Source organism: Schistocerca cancellata, chromosome 6 (genome assembly GCF_023864275.1).
Source record: "Schistocerca cancellata isolate TAMUIC-IGC-003103 chromosome 6, iqSchCanc2.1, whole genome shotgun sequence".
In the NCBI taxonomy this organism is placed as follows: domain Eukaryota; kingdom Metazoa; phylum Arthropoda; class Insecta; order Orthoptera; family Acrididae; genus Schistocerca; species Schistocerca cancellata.
This window is the reverse complement of record NC_064631.1, coordinates 334,895,376-334,919,720: the sequence shown is the minus strand read 5'-3', so window position 1 is coordinate 334,919,720 and position 24,345 is coordinate 334,895,376. Positions and strand designations below refer to the sequence as shown.

General features: G+C 37.6%; 1 protein-coding gene across 1 annotated transcript in view; it reads right to left on the bottom strand.

The window, feature by feature from the left end:
• The window catches only part of LOC126190751 (unconventional myosin-Ie-like), a 367,405-nt gene that overhangs the window by 76,669 nt on the left and 266,391 nt on the right, over window positions 1–24,345 (bottom strand). The window contains exons 11-13 of the mRNA XM_049931260.1: window positions 20,248–20,418; window positions 5,487–5,653; window positions 5,117–5,254 (exon numbers count right to left, since the gene is read on the bottom strand). Of these exons, the coding sequence (XP_049787217.1) occupies window positions 5,117–5,254; window positions 5,487–5,653; window positions 20,248–20,418 (476 nt within the window). The remainder of the gene's footprint in view (window positions 1–5,116; window positions 5,255–5,486; window positions 5,654–20,247; window positions 20,419–24,345) is intronic.

Sequence of the window (24,345 nt, the reverse complement as noted above, 5' to 3'; positions counted from 1 at the left end):
TCTTAAAAGTAAACTCCCTCAGATATAATACATTTGTGGCAGTGCTTTTCCCAATCTCAGAAGCACTTCTGGAACTCACTTTTTGTTATGGTGTCCAGCTCCTTCAGCAATTCTGTTTTTATGTCATCGATGGTGGCAAAAATCACATCCTTTCATGGTTCTATTCAACCTTGAAAGAAGTCGTAAGGGGTCACGTCTGGGGAAAACGGTGGCTGAGGCAACACAACGGTTTTATTTTTCACTTAAAAATCATTAACAAGCACTGAGGTGTAAGCGGGAGCATTGCTGTGAGGCAGTTTCTACGAGTAGTTTTGCCACAATTCTGATTGTTTTCTTCAAATTGGTTCATGCAAATGGCAAGTAACTTCAAGGTAGTATTCCTTATTGACCATTTGACTGTAAGGCTGAAACTTGTAGTGCACTACCCCATTGTAATCAAACAAAACAGTAAGAATAACCTTATAGTGATATCTGTGCGTCATCATTTTTGGTCGAATTTCAACAATTTTGAAACAAACTTTGCTGGCACAGAAGTTGGCACGAGCCAAAGACTGTGCCAACATCATTAGCAACCTCTCTGATGATGATTCTGCAATTTTACACATCGATTCCCTCCCCCCACATTGTAGTAAGTAACTGATGTGCTAGGGCGTCCAGGGCTGTCATTGCCTTCAATGTGTTCTAGACCCTCTTTGAAAGGTTTATACCACTCATGAACTCTTGTCTTACACATAGTAGATTTGCCAAAAGCCACAGTCAACATTTCAAATGTGGTGCTGCACTTTATTCCATTTTTCAAGCAGAATTTAATGAAAATTCCTTGATCCATTTTCTTCATAAGTAAAAATTTTCCAAGGATTCTAAAACACATATAACCTTTTTGAATGCCAACAATAAACTAAATATTCAAATCAGCTGAAAATGCAAACATAAATCAGAAATATGTGTACCAACAAGATGAAAAAAAAATTAAAATCAGATGTACGAGTCCCTGAAATTAAAAAATTTCCGTTACTTTTTGGTCGCTCATTGTACAATTCTTATCACATGTTTATCGAATCAGAAAAGTTTAGCTTGGACTGATGATTTACCGCAAAAAATCTTATACGACATTATGTAATGAAAGTAAGTATAATATGCTAGGTTTTATATTTTTATATGAAACAATGGAAAATTCCAGTTGGAATAACAATATTATGAAAAGGAAAGTTGACACTCATCATATACACATGACTGCAGTCTCTGGCAACTGAAAACCACACTGCTAACAGCAGCCCCATCTACTTTTGAAGAAGGCCTTACTGACTGAAAGCTTATTTATGACACACTCTTTTCGTTGTGCCTATCTGCGACTCAGCATCTCCACTATATGGTGAGTGGCAACTTTCCTTTCCATAGTATTGTTATTTTTATATCACCTATGTCTAACAACATTTGCATTGTGTAAAAGATTTATTTGGGCACTTCAGAAGTACTGTGGTTTGAACCTCTCAGTTGAATTTCGAGCTGTAATCCTGAGAGTTTATCACTTAACTGCTTCTATCTGTTTGTCATCATATTTTAGACATATTCTTGCAGGAAAACTCTCACAAGTTCTAAACTGCATGTAGTACATTTATTCCGAGTTTACTGGCAAATAATTAATGTCCATAAAAATTTCATTAGCCAATCTTTTTAGGACTATACTTGATTTGCCATTATTGCAATGATTGTATCATCTGCAAATACAACAATCTTGACATCTGGTAACGCTAGAGATGAAAAGTCATCAATGTACACAAGAAACAGGCCCCAAAGATGGAACCTTGTGAGACACCATATGTAGGCTAAATGCACTATTTTGTCTTATCATAGTTTTGTTCTTATCTTCGAATGAAAAGTGTCATCTGACAGAGTAAACATGCAAGTTATACTGAAATCTTGTAATCAAATAAAAAGATGGCTGTTTGACAAGAATGTTAATGATGACTGTGATCCATTCATTGATGACAATGCAGCAGATCCTGATTACTCATTTGGGAAGCATCATCAATTGTTGAAAATACCAGAAGTGTGGGTTAGCACTGTATTGCCACCAGTAATGGTTTTGGCATAGAATTTCTTATGATCTTCGGGAATTTATTAACATTTTGAGGGTATAAACTTAATGTAAACAATATCAGAGCGTACCATACTTTTTTCCTGATTTAGTTCTCTACAAACGGTTGTGTATGTGTTTATTTTGAGAAAGAATCATGGTCTACAGCCACTGACAGAAAAGATGGAAACAGCAGGTCACCACATCTTATGCCAAATAGACCACAATAAACCATAAACGAAGTACTGCTAAGAAGGCAGGCTTTATGTACATTATAAGTGGGAAGTAGTTTCTGAATAAACTATTGGTCAACTGTGTAGTTGTCTTCAGAAGAATTTAAAAAAACTATGAAATGTCAAGAATGATATTTTTTATTACTACTGGAAACTGACTGACTGACCAAACAATTCATTTTTATTTGGTCTTGCAAAATCATATCCTGTAGTATGGCCGAACCTCATCACAATTTTCCCATGAGTGGAAGTCCCATAATTTTATCATCAATACATATGAACAACTGCAGAGTGTGAGCAACCTATTAGAAAGAAGTTATATCAGAATGTACACTCAAAAATTATCTAAGAGGAAAGCACGAAAATCATCCAATCAGCGTTCCTGAAGACAGAATCCAGACTTTCCATGACTATATCAGAAGCTTACCTACATTACAGATACATTGTAGCCAAATAAAAACCCAAGTAAAGCATATTTTAATAGTGACTTGAATATATCAGCATTGTTTTGTGATTAGCTTGGAAATTACTGAAGAAAGGTACATTATATCTGTCAGCGAAGCGAATACAGGCAGATACTATGTCAGTTGTATAATATTGAATTTCAACTATCAAAGTCACACACTTGCAAGACTTGTGATGAACTGCACATTATACTCACCAATCCGACGAGTACGGCAATAGTTGCATCTGAGAAGATCTGAAGCTTTGAGGAAGAAACTTCAAGAATTCAGTGCCAAAGCAAAAGGAAACCCAGAAAATCTGTCCTGCAGCAAAGGCTACCCACATTAAAACTTTATTGTGGTCCTGCTTTTTATATGCGCAAGATTTGGACATATATTATTTGAGCACTCAGAATGCGCCACAGGTGTCAGCTTTATGTTCATGTAGGAAGCGAGTGTTGCTGCTAGAGACAGCTATGAGATAGACAGCTGTTTACTGAAGTATGTCCGTAACATGAAGATAAAGAGGAAGAAGTTGATCCTAATTTTGGACAACATTGGTGCACAACATAAAAACTACAAGACAGCTGCAATGGTAATTACTTGGTCAGGCAACAAGCAACGTAAAAATTCATTGCAAATTAAATTACAAATTAAACAATGGAAAATCAGGGTGGAATAACAACATATTATGAAAAGGAAAGCTGCTGCTCACCATATAGCACAGATGCCGAGCCACAGATAGGCACAACAGAAAGACCGTCAGGAAGTAAACTTTTGGCCAAAAAGGCCTTCATCGGTATTAGCCAAAACACACACACACACACACACACACACAGTGTCTGGTCTCAGCAGATTGATGACTCAGCATTTGCGCTATATGGTAAGTAGCAACTATCCTTTCCATAATAGAATACAAATTTTTTACATTGAAATAACTGCCAACTTCATACCACGTCTTTCAAGAAATTGAATCTTATTTTCTGATACCTGGCCACACTTTTCTTTCAACTAAACTGTGAAAGTTTATTGTGTTTAGCAACTTCGGTATATTCTTCTCTAATGTATGATAATAAGAGTTACGTATTTGCTCTCAAAAGTTTTACAGATCCTTTTTGATGAAGACAGTGCTAACCAACAAAAGTAGGAACTATGTTACAAACAGGGTGCGATTTGTGCTTTTACCAGTGGGGGGATGTCTTAGGGGGTTAGTAGAATTATACATGTTACTAGCTTGGACCGGGGCGTTACGCATGGTTAAACAACTATTTATAAATAGATGTTAATGCTCAAACTCACTATTCACGCATATACACTATCAAAAAAGCCATCCCTTGTTATATCTTTAAAACTACATTATAGGTAAAGCTTATTTACAAAATCATCTACATACAGATATACGAGGGGAATTCAAAAAAGTAGAGGCACATTTGTGAAAAGCTGTACTTATTCTGATGATAGAAAACTGAAACATATTAATAGCATTAATAGTAAGACTTATTAAAAACTTTCAGTGTTTGGCTCCACAAATTTAAATTGTATTTAAAGTTTTACTCAAGTGCGTGGGAAATAAACATCCCAGGTTGGGATGCATAAACTAAAACCAGAGGAGGGAATGGTCTGATGCAGAGGGGGGAGAAATCCCCCCCCCCCATCCCCCCCTGCAAATCGCACACTGGTTACAAATAAAAAAAAAAAACTATGTGATTGTCCAAAGATTTGTAATGCGTATCACATATTCAGAGCTAAATAAATAGTGGAAGGAAAAGTCACAATTATTAACATTTTAATTAACAATTAATAAATTTAACCAAACATATAACACTAAACAGCTCAAGGTTATGTTTGTGGGTTAGCATTTATTTCCACTGACCCCTTCAATTTCATTCCACCTTTTCTAGACCAGTTCTTGTTTGTAATTGGTAACATTGATATCCATTGTATAATGTTTCACATGAGCACATAATACACAAGAAGGTCATTGTTAGCTATTACGTGATTTTCAAAGTTCTGTTTACAGTGCGACGTAACTCTTAGGGCTGCTCCACATAATCATGTAAAAGTACTTTTGAATTGTTAATAATAAGTAAGACATTTTTACAATAAATGGGACATTAACAAACCATTTCAATGTGAGCCCCAGAATATATCAGGCAATATGAACTGTGATAAAAGAATCAGCAGTTCTTCATTTTAGCTCAGTTATATTTCTGCTCTTAAATACATTTCTACTAGAACAAATAATCATATCTTCTGGAACTACAAAGTATCCCTAGTTTCCTCCCTTTGCATGTTTGTACAGTCTTCATACAAAACCTAAATCATATATTTGCAAAAACATGAGACAGAATTCTGTAACTCACCTGATATAATGTGGTGTGCATTTTTTCAGTTCATCAACTAATGCATTTGCTTGTGCTCTAATCTTGCTCCCAGCTGTTGTTGGTCGGGACTTTGCGCTAGTACTTATCTGGTCAGGAAACAAGCTTCGCAAAAATTCACTGCAAATTAAATTACAAATTATTTACTCTAAAATAGCTGCCAGCTTGATACCTATTGTAATTTATTCACAAAATAAAACATCAAGTTTATCAGAGATTTGTGCTGCTTATTAATGATAGGAAATTATGCAGCATCAAAATTAATCTTGTCTTGTCACAAACATACTAATTTCTTCTAAGCATCAGATATTAAAATCTGTAAAAATCAAATTCTACACAACTCACTACTTACTTTTTACTTGACTGCATCAGCTCGATTAAGTCAGGAAATAGGACATCTCTATTGCGATCACAAAAGCCTTCAATGCTGTAGCTAACAATTCCAGCATAGTGATGAATAATGAAACCTTCTTTGCAGGACTGGTAGTGTTGGTGTCCTGCAGATGCATTTGTTAATTTCTAAAAAATAAAACAGATGACTCAAATTTGGTAAAATATAATGGCAATAGAGGAATTAATATCTCAGGACATATTGAATGAACCTACATCTCTACAGCAATAAATATATATGGTCTGCTGCAGCTTGCATTGTTTAAAATAGTTTAGTTATGTAATATTACTTAATCTTCTCCTTTCTCATTGAAACCTTTCTGTAAAGTCCCAACACTTCAAAAGTTTTTCAAAGAATCAATAATATATTATTGTTTAAACTACACCTACATACTTCTTGATTATCACAGTTACATATTCTCCAAAGACATTCCACCCTTCAGTTCAGTTCAATAACATGGAAAATTAGTTCTCTTAACTATACTGTTTTGCTATTAATCACAAAGAGGATAAAATCCTACATCGTTCTACCTGCTGTTATTAATTACCAAACAAATTTCTACCAAAAACTGTAACTATGTTAAAAAAAATCAATGAGGTCTAAGTTGCTTTCATCAGCCATTTCAACTGTCTGACAGTATTGGTTCATGACATGAGAAATTCATTAGTAAACTTAAGTATTGTGACCAAGCTGGTTGGTATCAATATTTGATCAAATTAAATTTTTGAGAAATCTGGGTACATGTTAATATTTTTATATTTTCTGAGAAACACAGTGAAGAGATTTCTGCGTCTTAATTGCGCACGAAACAATGTTTCAGTACTCTTTATGATGTGCAGATAGGGAACACATGCGGTTTGTGAACCCTCAGCAACATCCGCTATAATTCCAGATTGACAAAGAATGTCTTATAACACATTATGAGGTGACATTATTCAGTCACATGTGTTTTATTTGTCACTCCACATGTTCACTGACTTACAAATGCAGATTTTATATTAGTGTATGCACGACATAGTGTAACTAATTATCCGTGTACTAGAAAGCTGTATGGCATTTTAAGGCTTAAACGTCTCACAACCTTTCAGGTAGTATGATCAAAATTCCTCTGAATTATTATATAGAATCAAGTTAGTTGCTAAACACAACAAACTCTACCAGAAAGTTTACAGAAGTACAACATGACATAGAGATGATTCCTGAACAACATGGGGCACTACCAGTTACTGTTGTAATGCAGTATGGAAGTCTGAAGATGAACTGATAAGATACAGCTCAGAAAGCAGCTAGATTACTGCAATACCAGCCAGGATTCAACCATCTGCTTGCAAAGAGTCATGGCTGGAATTCCAGTTCCACTAATGGCATTTACCTCCTTCATGTGAAGCTGGATTTACGTTATCTGTAACTTGTGACAGAGCACCTGGTCATGACAGAATTCATTACAACACGTTGCAAATTTCATTGGGACAACAAAGTAATCCTCCTACATGATTTTCAAAATACTACGAGAGTGATAATAAATACCTGGTTTCATGGGAAGACACACTTTTCACACTTCTTCTGAAACCTGGAAAAGATGACATCTGCCATATACAGTAAAATGAGGTGAATCTGATAAGGTGGCGTCAAGCCGGTCATTTACCAGTTTTTCCAGGTTTAGATAACTGAGCATACTATTTTAACAATTACAATGCAGCTGACCATAGACGTGAATTCTTAACTAATCTATAAACAACAAAGGTGTGTCGGAGTGCGCGCAACCAGCAAATCGCATTGTCAGTAGGTGTGTGATTCTTGTGCTACACTTGTGTAGCCAACACAAGAGTGCAAAACCTTTTGCTGGTGCCTGTTACTTCAGTGTAACTGGTAAGTTGCAATTTTATTGCTGGCATATGAACTTCTTAAGTGATACAGTTTCGTTTTTCATTCATTGCTAATACTGCTTAGGTCACTATGCAGGCCTAATTACAAAAATGCATTTTTGTAGGGTGAATTCAATCACGTGAATATATCAAAAGGTTCCGGGACCAACATGGAAATCTAATTACAAACCAGAATTTATTTTAAATGTGGTGAAAGCTGTCAAATCAGGAAAATTAAGCATTTGGAAAGCTTCAGGGCAATAAGCAGTTCCATATACCACATTAAATGACAAACTCAAGGAAAGGTACAAATACAAAATAGGCAGCCAACCAGTGTTAACCAACAGTGAGGAAAAAGCCTGGTTGAAGGATTATTGTGTTGTGCAAAATGGGGGTTTCCTCTGAGGAATAATGGTGTTAGGTACATCATACAGGTGTATCTCAATCAAGCAGGGAGGGCTGAAAAAAAGATTTTTTGACCATCAACCTGGGCATGAGTGAGTAAAATCTTTTCTGAAAAGAAATAAAGAACCAACTGTTAGAGTAAGTGAAAATGTGAAGAGGGCAAAGGAAGCAGTGGTGTCCCTCCCTCCAACATTATAAACTACAACGAGACAACCTTTTGTGATGATCCTGGATAAGTGAAAGTAATAGTGAAGTGAGGCACAAGATATCCTGAAAGGATAGTGGATAGTTCAAAGTCAAGTATCAGTGTGATGATAGCAGCAGCTGTTGACATGCCAGTCCTCCCACCATACATAGTTTATAGGGCAAAACACCTCTACGATTCTTGGACTGAAGGGGGCGTAACTGGTGCAGGTTATAATAGGAACTGAAGTGGTTGGTTTGACCTAACCATGCTTGAATCATGGTTTGCTGAAATTGTCTTGCCTTATGCCCCTGCAATTAAAGGGTCCTAAAGTGATTGTAGGTGACAATTTCTAGAGTCATCTGTCATGTAACATGATTAAACTGTGCCAGGAACATGACATTGTATTTGTGCTTCTACCACCTAATTCTACTCATTTGTGTCAGCCACTTGATGTGGGCTCCTTTAGACCTTTAAAACTTGCTTGGAGAAATGTACTAGATGGTTGGAAAAAGAAGAATAGAGTGGTACCAAGACCCAAATTTCCTAGGTTGTTGAAGAAACCTTTGAAAATATAGCTATCACGTCCAAATCAAATGTAATATCTGGGTTCAGAAAAGCAGATATTTTTCCTTTCTGTTCTGATAAAGTCATTTCACAGATTCCAGAAGCAACTAATAACAATGCACATGGCACCAGCTCATCCGAAGTTTCTTGGGCAGCAGCCTTCGAAATACAATTGAAACAACTTCGTTCTAATGAAACAAAAGCAAAACCATGCCAAGCAAAGCATTTAGCATTAACTCCAGGAAAAGGAATTGTTATCAGCGACTTCAATGAAAATGATAGTGATGGGGCTGCAAGCAGGGAGTCCCTATACGGAAACATTTAACAGTGATCTAGAACAGCACGAGTCAAATGAAAATGAAGAAATGGACAAGAAGAAGGATAAAGATTGGCATGAATTTAAGAAAACTATTTCACCATAGTAAAATTTTCTACAAAAAAAAAAAAAAAAAGAAAAAAAAAAGTTCACCTTTTTTTTATTGGTAAAATTGAAAGCATCTCCAATAACACCTATGAAATGATATTTCTGAGAAAGAATGTTCTTGATAGTAATGTTTATTTTGTCTTTCCAGAAGTTCATGATGCAAATGAGATAGAAAGAGCCCTAATTATTAAAAATGTTACAGAACATAGAAGGTGAGGTAAATTTAACTTTGAAGGAATACATGATTATGACAATGAGTAAATACTTTCCACATTGATTATGACATACAATAACCAAAAATTAATATTTGTTAGTCAAATTTCCTGAATGCAAGTGTTTTTATAGCAAAAATCTCTAGTTTAATGTGCTTGTAAACAAGTTTAGTAATTGTAAAATTTTGTTGCAAATGCAGCAATATATTTTTAAAAATCAAAACAGTGATCGGATTCACCCCACTGGCAGTCTGATTTTGTTCCTGCATACAAAATACAATGGTGATCAGATTCGCCCCAACTGAGGAGGTGAAACCGATCAACAATTCACTTAAAATAATAACTGCACTTCTAAACTAAAAATAACATAATACATGAATATATCATTATCAAGGTCATAAAATTAACATACTGAACTTTTATTCCAATATCACAAGAGTAAATGGACGAAATTTTAAAAAAACTGCTGTTTTTGATCAGATTCATCTCATTTTAAGACAGTTGTTACAGAATTGCCTTAACTATCTGTATAGAACTATCTCATGCACTTATTAACTCATGCACCTCCGTCCAAACAGGTCCTGAAGGACCCAACGATACTGACCGACTGCCTTGTCATCCTCAGCCTATAGGCTTCACTGGATGGGGATATGTAGGGGTGTGTGGTCAGCATACCACTCTCACGGCCATTGTCCGTTTTCATAACTGGAGCCACTACTTCCCAATCGAGTAGTTACCCAATTTGCCTCACAAGGGCTGTGTGCTCCCGGCTTCCAAACAGTGCTTGACAGACCAGACAGTCACCCACGTAAGTGCCAGCCAAGCTCAACAGCACTTAACTTCGGTGTTACCACTGCGGCAGTGCCATTAGTGTGTTGTGTCTTATCCAGACACTTTCTTCAATTCAACGTCTTTATCCATCATTCATTACCAGACGCTGATAAAAGCAGCTGTGAGACATATTGGCAGGCTGGAATGGAGCTTCCACGAACATTTTTCAGCCTTGGTTTAATCCCCCCGCCAGGTGGGACCTGGTGATACAAAATGTCCTGGGTTCTTGTCACTCACATGGTCTTAAATTATGTTGATTTATTTGGTCTCAGCATTTCTTCACAGCAGCTATTTCTTTCTTCACTCCCTTTTAGTTTTCTGCATCTTTCATTTCCTGACCTGTCTATTTTTTGTGGCACCCACATACCTCCATCACATACAAAGCACTTAACTTTCCACTCTTATTAACTCATGCACAATGTTTTGGCAGTAATCCTCATCTTGTGTATTACCATGTCTACCACCTTTAAGCTCTAAGGTTTGCAAATCTCATCCTGTGCAGTCCCCAACAACTAGTCTGTCCTACTCATCTGGTCCAGTAAGTCTCCACTGATCTGGGGTCCTGGACAACTTCTCCAATTTTTACCCCTTTTCATAAACCTCACCAGTCCTTTCCCATTACTCCTCTTGCTTCCCCTTGAACCCTTCTGCCAGAGGGACTCAGTGGCTTCAAAAGCTTGCAAACTTTAATACTTTTTATATGTGTGTCCTCCTGGTGAATAGATTTTGTTATCTATCCAATTACATTCTATTTTCAAAAATCAATTATTTTTGCTGATTTAGTACATATTACTGATCACTTAGAAACAAAAGGTTTTCAACAAATTTTCAAAGTGTGGAGCACTTCTCCAACAGGAGGACCTGCCAGCAAGTAATACTTGAGGTGTATGCTTATCATCATGCCACATTTTGGTTGATGGTATTTTGCATGATGTCAAGACAGTATGCCAAAATTTTTTGCTGTGGACTTTCCTCCTCTTTTGAGTGATGACATAAAAAGTATTGAATGCTTTTTAAAATTGAGTCTGATCTTCTGATTAGTCCCAAAAGTGTTACAGTGAATCATTTACTTTCTTTGAGAGGTTGATTTGTGAAGACATATAGAATATCCACTACTGTTATATTTCTTATTATTACTAGCTGTCAAACCTGGCACTGCCTCGGAATCCATTTTGCCAATTTTCTATTAGAAACCAAAACAAAAAATTAAACCATGTTTGCAGTCAAATATCAAAAAAATTTCATTTCCACCTGTTCATGAAAACACCCTCGAAATCATGAAACAGTCATACAAAGAAATACGCACAACGTTCAAATGTGTAAGTACAATATCCAAATTAAAAAACATGATTCCACACAATTTCTGTACACTCAGTGCAGCTGCTTTACATGTCTACGATACGATTTTGTAAATGTCACTATGGCAATGCCTTTTCATAATTATACAGACCATGACTGTTTCTGTCTGCAACCATTTGTGCTTCGCAGTTGACAGTTGCCAACAGCACTGGCAGGTATCAGGGATTTCCTTAAGTTTATTCAACTGTATGAGTGGCTTAGTTGTAAAGAAATAATGTATTAAAGCTTTATGGGTGATGTGGCAATTTTTCATGCATCTCAGTGTTTATGACATCATACCTCCTGAACTACATTTGGTAATAGGATATTGTTTTGTAGGTGCACTTGGCGGCATATGTGGATACCGTCTGTGAAATTTATTGAAATATGGTCAATAGCACAGAAGTAATATGTTTAAACATCAAGCATGACATGGTAGTTTGTAACTTCATATCTCTTGAACTGTGTTAGGTAGGTGGTTTTAACCCCCCCCCCCCCCCCCCCCCCTCATAGTGACTGTCGCCTGATGGTAAAGGATACGTGTACCAAGTCTGGTTGAAATTTTACCACTGGTTTTGGCCAAGTCCGGTTGAAATTGTTCCACTGGTTTTGGAAGAGATGTGGCAAAAGCACCTACCTACCTACATTCCCCCCCCCCCCCCCCCCCCCACACACACACAAATATATCCGTTTTTATAAAAAGTGTAGATCATCATCATCATTATTATTATTATTATTATTATTATTATTATTATTATTAATCTACGTCATTAGACAGTCATCTTGAATTCATCATAAGCTCAGGCCCATGATGACAGTCATTCATCTTATTGTTTTTCATTTAAGATAAATGTTTCTCCTCATTTCTCTTAGTCCAGGGCAATGTCTATTCAACAATCAGGCATGAGTTGATCATGTTTTATATCACAAAGTCCCAAACATTACAACAGCTGTTCTTCAGACATTCCCATTTTGTATGTCTTGTGATTGAATGACTAGTCCTCCTATATCTCTTCTGCAATTCAAGTAGCAGAGTATTCTTGTTTCTGATTTCAAGTCAAGATGTTGAATATGTGTTTTGTCCATTTCAAGTCATTCATTTGTTATAAGTTCCATCAAATCAAACTGTGCGTCAATAATATTTAGTAAATTTTCTTATTTTCCTTTTTTATGTAGTTCCTTTTTTTTATATAATTTGAACCCAATGTATTGTTTGTCTTTTCATTCTTCTTTCATTAGTAAATGTCTCTCAGAGAGGATAACACAACTCTGACACATACTTACATACATTAGCAACATGAGATATGTAACAAAGACTATTTGATATTTATGGAAGAGAATTTTTGGACAATGTTTGAGAGTAACAAAACCATGTCTCCCTATAAATTATACAATGAGTTTTTATATGAACTTTCATAGCCAAACAAAGAATGGGATATGGACAAATGGGATATAAAACTGACCAGTGTGAAGCAGAGTTATGCAAAAAAGAGTGAAAGTAATCAAGGTACACTACTGGCCATTAAAATTGCTACATCACGAAGATGATGTGCTACAGACACGAAATTTAACCGACAGGAAGAAGATGCTGTGATATGCAAATGATTAGCTTTTCAGAGCATTCGCACAAGATTGGCGCCAGTGGCGACACCTACAACATGCTGACATGAGGGAAGTTCCCAACCAATTTCTCATACACAAACAGCAGTTGACCGGCGTTGCCTGGTGAAATGTTGTTGTGATGCCTTGTGTAAGGAGGAGAAATGTATACCATCATGTTTCCGACTTTGATAAAGGTCGGATTGTAGCCTATCGCTATTGCGGTTTATCATATCGCGACATTGCTACTCGCATTGGTCAAGATCCAATGACTGTTAGGACAATATGGAATCAGTGGGTTCAGGAGGGTAATACGGAATGCCGTGCTGGATCCCAACGGCCTCGTATCACTAGCAGTCACGATGACAGGCATCTTATCCGCATGGCTGTAACGGACCATGCAGCCAGGTCTCGATCCCCGAGTCAACAGATGGGGACGTTTGCAAGACAACAACCATCTGTATGAACACTTCGACGACGTTTGCAGCAGCATGGACTATTAGCTTGGAGACCATGGCTGCGGTTACTCTTGGAGATGCATCACAGACAGGAGCACCTGCGATGGTGTACTCAATGACGAACCTGGGTGCACGAATGGCAAAACGCCATTTTTTTTGGATGAATCCAGGTTCTGTTTACAGCATTATGATGATCGCATCCATGTTTGGCAGTATCGCTGTGAATGCATATTGGAAGCGTATATTCGTCATCACCATACTGGCATATCACCTGGTGTGGTGGTATGGGGTGCCACTAGTTACACGTCTCGGTCACCTCTTGTTCGCATTGACAGAACTTTGAACAGTGGATGTTACATTTCAGATGTGTTGCAACCCGTGGCTCTACCCTACATTCGATCCCTGCGAAACCCTACATTTCAGCAGGATAATGCACGACCGCATGTTGCAGGTCCTGTACGGGCTTTTCTGAATACAGAAAATGTTCGACTGCTGCCCTGGCCAGCACATTCTCCAGATCTCTCACCAATTGAAACGTCTGGTCAATGGTGGCCGAGCAACTGGCTCATGACAATACACCAGTCACTACTCTTGATGAACTGTGGTATCGTGTTGAAGCTGCATGGGCAGCTGTACCTGTACACGCCATCCAAGCTCTGTTTGTCTCAATGCTCAGGCGTATCAATGCCATTATTACGGCCAGAGGTGGTTGTCCTGGGTACTGATTTCTCAGGATCTATGCACCCAAATTGCGTGAAATTGCAATCACATGTCAGTTCTAGTATAATATATTTGTCCAATGAATACCCGTTTATCATCTGCAATTCTTCTTGGTGTAGCAATTTTAATGGCCAGTAGTGTAATTAAGGAAAATTTAATTATCAATTTGAGGGATATTTTTGTCCAAATTTTCATAGGTAAACATAGAGTGGCAAATAAACAAACTGGGTATCACACAGACCAGTGTGAGGTGTAGTTTTGAAGGAAAAAAATTAGTTGCTTTAAGAAAATCAGGGTAATTAAAAAACTATTTAGAAATTTTGCACACAAAAAGTTACATTAGTGTCATATTTAACTGTCAAAATGGCTTCCTTTGATTCATGGCTCACGGATGGCTCCAAACTTCCATATGTCATCAACCACGTGTCAACATCCTGTACTCATACATCCATTATGTACATTCCCGTACAGGGGAGACATTTCACTTGAAAGCCGCTTGCCCAGTGTCAGCGATAAGTATATCATCCTGGATTTTCGATTGTTTGAATATTGCAGTGTCTGTTTTATTCCGAATTATGATGTAAAGTTCCTTCAGACATGCATGGATGTCCAAAGGAACAGGCACTGCAGTGACTACAGCTGTCATGGGCAGTGAGTCATGCTCGGGTAGCCAAATAGTAAGGCAATGATAAGTGGGAAATCTGCACTCAAATCTAGTCTGAGACAAATTTTCGTGTCGTCATTCCATTACACAGATGATAGTCCATATTCGCAACTGCGAATACATTCATGTATTTCAGGTACTGGAATGTCACGGAACACTCTTTAAATTCTTGGAATCTAAATTAAATATTGAACTCCAAATTCTCATCAGTGCCTTGTTTGCTGTGCATGATTTTGAGCATCACTGAAAGGTGCATCAAATGTTTCTCTCATCTATTTTATTTCAAACTTCGACAAATTATTCCATAAAAAGTTTGGACATATTTTTTTAAATGTTTCGAGTGGTTTAGAAAGCTATTTCAAATTTTATGACTTTTGCTTCAAGTCATGCTTATTTAATACATTGGTTGTAACCCATTCACCCAGGTATTTAAAACTAATTAAATGTTTTATTATTATATTCCTGCTATATCTAAATCTCTATGTTGCTTAAGTATCTGTCTTACAACTATACAATCTACCTGAAATTTTCTAGTGTCTCCTGGCCTCTTCATGTATACATCCTCAAAAAACGTGTCTGCAATGTTTTAATTGTGTTTTGTGCAACATTCTACTAAATGGCTTCTCCTTTCATTCGTTTCCTCCAGTCTATGTACTCCTATTTTTTCCCCCTTCAGTTCATTTTCCAGTCACTCACTGCACCTAAATTTTTGTCTGCCTCAAAAATCTGAATAATATCTTGTATCTCATCACACTCCTTTCCATTTCCACATCAACTGCAGACCTAGTAGGCACACAAACTTTTACCACTGTGGTATTTCTTGGCTCAATGTCTATCTTGGCTATAATAATGAGTTCACTAGACTGTAAACAGTAGCTCACCTGCACTGTCATTTTCTTATTAATTATCTAATCCTACTCCCTTGTTACCCGTTTCTTTTTGTACTGATAACCATTCTTACCTGATCATAAATCTGGTTGTGCCTGTCCCAACACTCTACTAATTCCCACTACATTTAAGCTCAAATTATTAATTTTTCTTTTTAAATTCTATAACCTCCCTAGCCAACTAAGGGATCTAACATTCCACACTCTGCTCCAGAAAATGTCAGATCTGTTTTTCTGTTGACAACATCCTCTTGAGCAGTCCATGCCAGGAGATTTGAATGGGGAACTATTGCACCTCCAGAATACTTTAGCCATGAGGATGCCATCATCATTAAATCATAAAGCAAAGTTCCATGTCTTCCTGGTCGGTACTGCTGGGCCTTCCAAGGCCTGTTTGGATGGAGTTATGTCCTCAGTAAATAGTACAAACTGATGTTGATGCACTCTTCAGGCTTTCTACAGGGTAACAAGCTAGCATCCAATAAAAATGAGGATTTTTATACCAAGCTCTAGGAACACAGATGTGATTTTTCAGTAATACCATGTACAGTTGCACAACACTACAGCCCCACACTCTACAAAAGGCAGCCTAAGACTGCGTCCCAGGAGGGCCAACCCTGCTCCAAAGACACCACTGATAATAATTTTACAGTGGAACAAGCTCTTTCTAGTCGACGTAGTGCTGAGACTTAATACAAGCCCACAGAAATGTTGGGTTATTATTCTCAACATTTTACATTATGGTCCAAGTTTGTTACACATAAACCTCCTGATTAAGACCCAAATGAAACAGGTAGCATTCCAATGAGTTTAACAGCTGAAAATTACAAATGTAAGCAAAGAACTCATCCATACTTGGTCCATATGTGAAAAACATCAGCCAGCTCTATGAGTACATCCACAAAATTTTGCTGGGCCTTTCATGAATATCATGTGACTGGCACTGAAATATACATTCTCAAATTATCCATACAGTGTCAGAATGTTTCCTACTATCACCTACATCATAATTCAAGCAATATTCATCTGTGAGTTAATATATAAATGTGATACATAATGGACCCCAATTCATACAAAGTATTTTATGGAGTCCTACAAAAAAATCAAACATGTGACGATCTGTATTTTTCACCTACAGGAAAGGCAGAGGAGTTTGGATTGCCTCAACAGAAACTGACAGAAATTGACAGGGAGATCTCAACAAAGGCAGCAAAAATCTATTCTTCAGAACATACTGAACCAGACAAGCCACAACAAGATGATCGTCAGAATACAGCTATGGACGTCATTGCACCTCCTATATCCCCAGTAGCAACATCCCATGCCTGCAGACCACCTACATCATTCCCTGGTGTGGAAATGCAGAGGATGGACACCAGGTGGAAGATACAGTTACACTATGGCCACCAGCAACAGCACCATTTAGTGCCACAAGCACCACTTACAGCAATGAACACCCCTGTCCCACAAACAACTTCCCCCACCACCCAAGTAGAACCAACAACAGCAGCAGTGGAACCATTAATGGTCAGCTGTAGGGGAGCAGGCCTAGTACCAATAGAAACCTCAGACAGCAGTGAGCTCAGCTGGCAGGTTTGATTCTGTGTCTCATTGGCTCAGCTAACTTTTGGCAGCCAGCTATTGGCTGCTTATTCTCGAAATCTGTTGATTTCTTGTAACTATCAAGCTGTAATATTCAAACAATGGAAAATCCAGGATGGAATGTAACAATGTTGCCTGAGACTGCAGTCACGTGTGTGTGTGTGTGTGTGTGTGTGTGTGTGTGTGTGTGTGTGTGTGTGTGTGTGTGTGTTTTCTACTTTTGATGAATGCCTTACAGATCACAGAAGTAGAGAGATTAATTGCTTAGGTGCACGTATATTTCTGACGATATCAACTGCAATATATGCATCTCTCTCTCTCTCTCTCTCTCTCTCTCTCTCTCTCTGTGTGTGTGTGTGTTTGACAGTCTTTGACTGGGGAAATGGAAGAAAACTGGCAGAAGCGACAGAAGTGAGACACGAAACTGACCATGGATTCACTGCATAAAAAAGGGAAAGGTGATAAATAGGAAGCTGTGTCACTCAGTTGTGGGTGAAATCAAAATCTCATTGTGGATCAAAACAAGGTTTAATATGGCATGCAACATGCACTGATTCACCGAAACATTATGACCACTGCCTTTAAACTGAATGCTGACTGGTGGTGTTTGGAATGTAACTGCTTACCCATGGTACCATTTCCCTGAATGTGTTCTGTCAGTCATATGTTCGTAATTACCTTCAAATCTTTTCTTTATGGACACACGGTGCTCCTTGAAGTTGTAGTCCTGCTATGCAATGCCACTTGTAATTATATCGAACTACTTCACCATTTGCAGGAATGTGCTATTATAATGGAAGATTATGTTTGCTACCCACTAGCTACGAAATCACAGAACTGCTTCTTTTCAGAATCCTTATGCGTTTAAGAGTTCCCATAACATTTTCAGCCCATCAATTAAACATTTACATTTAAGCTCTTAATAATCAGATTCGTTGACTGACAGATCATTAGTATCCCAAATTAAAGAAATATTTATAATTAATTAAGTAATTTTATACAATCTTGTTTTGTTTTTCTTAAGAAACTACAGCCATTGCCATCCTGACCTCTTTTTCTTTGGTGTCCACGATACACCCAAGTCACAACGTCAAAGTGTAAATGGTCCCCTCTCACCAATAAAACACTCGCCCTCCATCATGCCTTGTGGCTGTACTGTGTTAATATTTGCATTTCATATTTGTGCATTGATAAAAAATGAGCACACCATATGCGGTCTCCAATCTACTACTACGACTACTACTACTACTACTACTACTACTACTACTACTACTTCTTACTACTACCACCACCACCACCACCACCACCATAAATTAAGGTTTCTATGCAACCATCTATCTTAACACTAAAAGGAAGGCCAGCATTGGCTGTAATATTGATGTTTTACTGATAGCAGAATCGATTTCGATCACATAGTGATCATCTTCGGTGCTGTACACATTAAACTCAGACACTGGTATCAAGTTATCAATAACCAAACCGGAGTTATTGTGATCGCTTCTCAATTTTGGTTATTGATAACTTGATACCAGTGTCTGAGTTTAATGTGTACAGCACCGAAGATGATCACTATGTGATCGAAAATCAATTCTGCTATCAATAAAACATCAATATTATGACCAATGCTGACCATCCTTTTAATATAACATATATGGTCGTGGTGCACACAGCACTCCATGGAGTCGCCAACCAACAACCACCTTTCATCGGCACAGTAGAAAGGAACTGGTAAGTGTTGCTACCTTGAATAAGCATATGTGCCACCACACATTTTTGACATAGTGTAGTAATGGAAGTACATAAGTTGAGCACAAATGAATGGAGAATCATTATAGTAAGGACCATTGCCTGGGGACAAGCATCTCGGAAATGGCCAAGCTGGTAGGTTGTGGTTGAAGGATGGTGAAACCACATTCAGATGACAAGGTGTTGTATATCCACATCTCATCACAGAATGTGAGTCAGAGGGTTCCCCATTCTGTAAAGCAGGATAGGCATCAATATGTGCCAGTTCTGATGACAGAATGCAATGCTGGTGCAGGCATACACGTTTCAGAGCATCACATTCAATGCACATTGTTGAACATGAGGCTGCAGAATACCCATAGGTGTTCTCATGAAATCACGAATTACGACGCAGTGGGCAAGGGACCATTAAGGAGTGGACCATGGATAAATGGAAATTGGTTGGATGAATCACATTTCTTCTTACACTAAGTCAATGGTCATGTCATCCAGGCTAATGACTGCTTTAAAAATGTGCCATAGTAGACTCAGGCCATTAGGTGCCATATTAAGCTGTGGGGAACAGTCACCTGCATTACCATGGGGCTGTAGAAGTAACTGGAGGCACCATGACAGCTGTAGACTACATGAAAACTATTGCAGACCACCTGTATCCTTCAGTAACTGATGTCTTTCCCAATGGCAATGATTTCTTCCAGCAGGATAACTGTCGGTGTTACAAGGTCAGAATTGTGCTAGAGTGGTTTCAGGAGCATGAGAGTGATCTTACTTACACTGGTGCTTTGTCCAGCAAATTTGCCAAAACTGAACCTGACTGGACACAGATGGGGCACTATCAAGCACCAGCCCCTTATCCACACAAGAGCAGCACCTAATTTATAGGAAATGCATGACCTATGCATATACATATCTGGGCCACATACCTCTGTAAATCTACCAAGGCCTTGTTGAATCCATGCCATGCAAAAATTCTGCTGCAGTGCATTCCAAAGGTGGACCAACATGCTATTAAGGAGGAGATCATCATGTCTGGTTGTCTACGTATATCACTCAAGTTGTCAATATCATGGATTTTATCATCCAATGCTTTTTTTCAAATTTCTGGTATGTGCCAGGCTCATAATTTAGAGAATTTTTTAAATGTCATCTTGCTGTCTGCTCCATTTCACATTTAAATACTATTAATTACATACACAAATGTTGTAGACATACTTGCTTACCTTTTGCAAATCTTGATCCACACCTTCTGATACAGCATGCATTGTTGCACACACATCATCCATCACAGAAAATAGTCCAGGTGGCCGTTTACTTTCTATTAAATCACACACTACTTTGTTATTAAAGTAGTCTATGGGCGTCCATTGTATGTTCTCAGACATGTACTCCTCCTGTAACAAAATTTTTTGAATGTGATCAGATAAGTAATGAAAGTTCCAAACAAACTGCAAAGTGAGCATCAGAAACAAAGCCAATATGAATGAGAATAAAACAATAAACAAGTTAAACAGAACAGACATCATTCACTTAGAATGGTTCACACAATAATCACTTCAGTTCCAGTAAGAGTAAGGCATTACTCGATTATAGTATCACACAAACATAAAACGTAGTATTAGCTACAAAGAAGATGCCTGATAGCTTATCACTACCTGTTATGAAGTGAATTCTTTTTATCAAACTCAGGTATAAAATTAATGCTTGTCCCCAAAGAAAGCTTCTATTGTTTCTTAATGTATTGTTTCCATCTGTTTTATCAGATTTACACATGACAATGGCACCATTCCCCAATGCAAAAATGTCCTCCACTCCCTTTGGACACTGACACATTTCTCTCTCTCTCTCTTTGTGTGTGTGTGTGTGTGTGTGTGTGTGTGTGTGTGTGTGTGTGTGTGTTTTTCCTCCTCTGATTAATTCAAAAATTCACTTTTGATGTCTGTATCATGAACATTACTCTTGCACTGTTGGTCTTACATCCTGCAAATAATTCATGACTCAACATCTTAGTATTGAATTATTTCTTGATAAACTACCGGTATGCACATTGTAAGGTTCAAATGGTTCAAATGGCTCTGAGCACTACGGGATTCAACATCTGAGGTCATCAGTCCCCTAGAACTTAGAACTACTTAAACCTAACTAACCTAAGGACATCACACACATCCATGCCCGAGATAGGATTCGAACCTGCGACCATAGCGGTCGCGCGGTTCCAGACTGCAGCACCTAGAAACGCTCGGCCACTCCGGCTGGCGCACATTGTAAGGTGTTATGGTTGAAGCATGAAGTGCTTGACAATACCCAGAAACTGGTATCACCGATGAATTTAATGAGATTTAAGAAGAATTAGTCAGTCCCCAGTTCCCTTTCACTTTACATAATCTTTATCTCAATTTGGTAACACCAAGGTGGCCTTGGTGCTTTCCCTAGACCCTTGCTGATGTTAGATCACATATTTCTTGTGGTTTGGTGGGTGTATCCATTGTGCAGTGAAAGAAAGATTTGAATGCAGTGGTTGGGGTACCATGTAGTGCAGATTTTGATCCACTAATGTCCACAAATCATCTGCACGTACATGCAGAGTATGCTATTCTCCCATTTACCACCATACTTTTTATAACATTGTAATACTGCTAATTGTGTGTGAGTTATGTCATTAATTGTCTCGGTTTCAAATCAAAATTGAAATGATTGCTTATGCACTTGTAGAATGTGCTCAACGATCAGTCCATTCTACAACCAAACCACTGATTTTTTCCCTAAGACAAAATAGCTACAAAACATAATGATATTGAAGCAAAATATCCATTCAGTATCTGATTTCACATGTATAACCACATGTATAACCTGATACAAAAGAGATCTTCTGATAAAAAAGAGAAATGGCACAAGAGAAATGCAGAAGACTATCACGTGGGATCTGCAGGGGCATTCTGGGAAGTAATGCCTCCAAATTTCTTATGAGAAAACACTTAAAGCTTTTTAAATAAAACAAATGCTATTAACATTTTACACAACAAAGAACCCAAGGCACTGGATTGTTGCAGATGTTGCAGGACTCATATGGTCTGGCATTGTCATGCTGAAGGAGAGGGTGCTTCATGCGTGGATGAACTCTTCAAATTCGATACTCTGTTTCAGCATGCTGTTTCTTTCATCTTATATAAGTGACAAGTGAGGAGCTGTGCTACTGAGATCTCTTATTATATGCATATTTTGCATTATTCTACTCCAACTTGACTGAAGTAATTCTGAAGGCTCAAAATTAAATTTCAAAAGAAAGTTGTTTGATACAGTGCTTGAGTCAAACATCACTTGAAAACTGTAACCATTTGTATATTGTATTCTCCGAGGTGAATGTACAGACCAACTCATTCATTGCCTAAAAAAGTGCATGGGGAATCTGTCTAAAACACACACTCAGCTGGTTGGTGTAAAACCTGCAGTTGTTAATCCTCTATGTGGATTTGACCTGGGTCTGGCTCACTTCATTGCCTTGCAGGCTAGCGTGCTGCACATTATGCTATTTGAGCAGGTCACACAACAGACTGTATAACGTGATCATAATTCATGTAGCATACCTATTTTATATTATTTTCTTCTGTTTCTTATCATTGCTCTAATTATTGAATAATTTAGTAGATGTCACAGATTACAAGTACAAATACTAAAAGGTGAATAAAGCATTTGACATTGAAACAATGAAGTGTCCAATTAAGAGGTACAGATGTTTAACAAATCTGTGTGACATAAGATACTGTAGATTTTATCTAAACATGCAAATGAGATTAGTCAAAAATTCATAGATGAAAACACAATCGTTAAAATTACAGAGAGGGATATTGGCTAATACGCACAAGCTGTTTCAATTACAAGAACTTGAAATTTTGAATGATTCAGTTCTTTACAAATAAGTTCAAAAGGTGATAATCATCTTCACATTATGGAAACAAAGAGAAAGGTTTTATGAACATGTCCCATTTGCAGTCATTAAGTATGGAGCATTACACACATTGAAAATGTAATGCCCACTCATAGTTTGAACTCAGCTGTAGCACATACCACCACTCAGTCTTCTTTATTAGCACAACATAGGTAAGATAAGTGCTGGTTTACGGAAAGGTACGATTGTCACTAATATTTCTCAATAAAACTGCTTGAACATTTTTGACCTGTGCCAGAGTGGACTGAAGTGTAGAGTGATGTAGGCATGCAGCCATTTGCTTAATGCAGACAAGACTGTTAAAGAAATGCTGCAGAATCTCCATTTCCAGATAACTAAATAAGATATCCTAGCTCATGGGAAGCTGATCACAACACGTTGAAGGCCAGTTGATCTGTACAGTCTCAGATCAGTAGCCACGCACAAAATTCAAGAAAAAAATGATTGGATGGAGTACAGCATATATGACAAATTATGTGTGGCTAATTAAATTTTTTATCATTTTGGCAGCTTGTGCATGTGAAATGACAGATATTAAAGTGTATATAGTTGGTGGCTGTAAAAGGGGTGTGTATGTGTCATATTGTTTTTGTATTGTTGGCGATGAGAGATAAGACAAAGGATGAAATTCATATTGATGCTCTAGAAATAGCTTCACATTCATTACCAGTCAAATAGGGCTGAATGAGCTTCTGACAGCAATGATAAAAATACAATCAATGTAAAAGTGAGAAAGACTACAATTTAACATTTCATTAATAACATAGTACATAACCTAAATGAAAAATAAGTTTCCTAGCTGACTGTCAAGGTGGATTTGATCCGTTGCACACATCTTGCTGTCAGTGGCCCTGGCAGCTGCACTGACACATATTTTTGGAAGAGGAGAGGGAAATTTAGCTCCTTTATTAAACCACGTCAATTATATTTGCTGTCTCAGTTGACAGTTATTTTGTGGTAATGTATGACTACTTTCATCAATGTTGATCATCTTCAGATCTATATCATTTCATAAGCAACCCATTGAGTCCAACTACAGAGATCTGAAGATGATCAACTTAGATTGTAACTATAGCAGTCACAACATAAGATAAAATGCAGCTGAGATGGCAAAAAGAAGTGATAAAAAGATGTAGTGAAAATTTAGTTTTCATATTACTAGTGTCCACTACAATATCATCAGTATAGATTGTTTACTTTCTTAAAAGAGTTCACCTAAAAACCATTTGTTGATATACACTCACACCACATATTGTGGGCCACTAAGCACCCAGCTGTCCAATCAGAATTTGCTTGAATTAATGTCTGTGATAATCCAGCTTTACATTAGTGCTGCTTTTGCGCTCCTATTTCATGGTGTTTTCCAGCAAGTGTG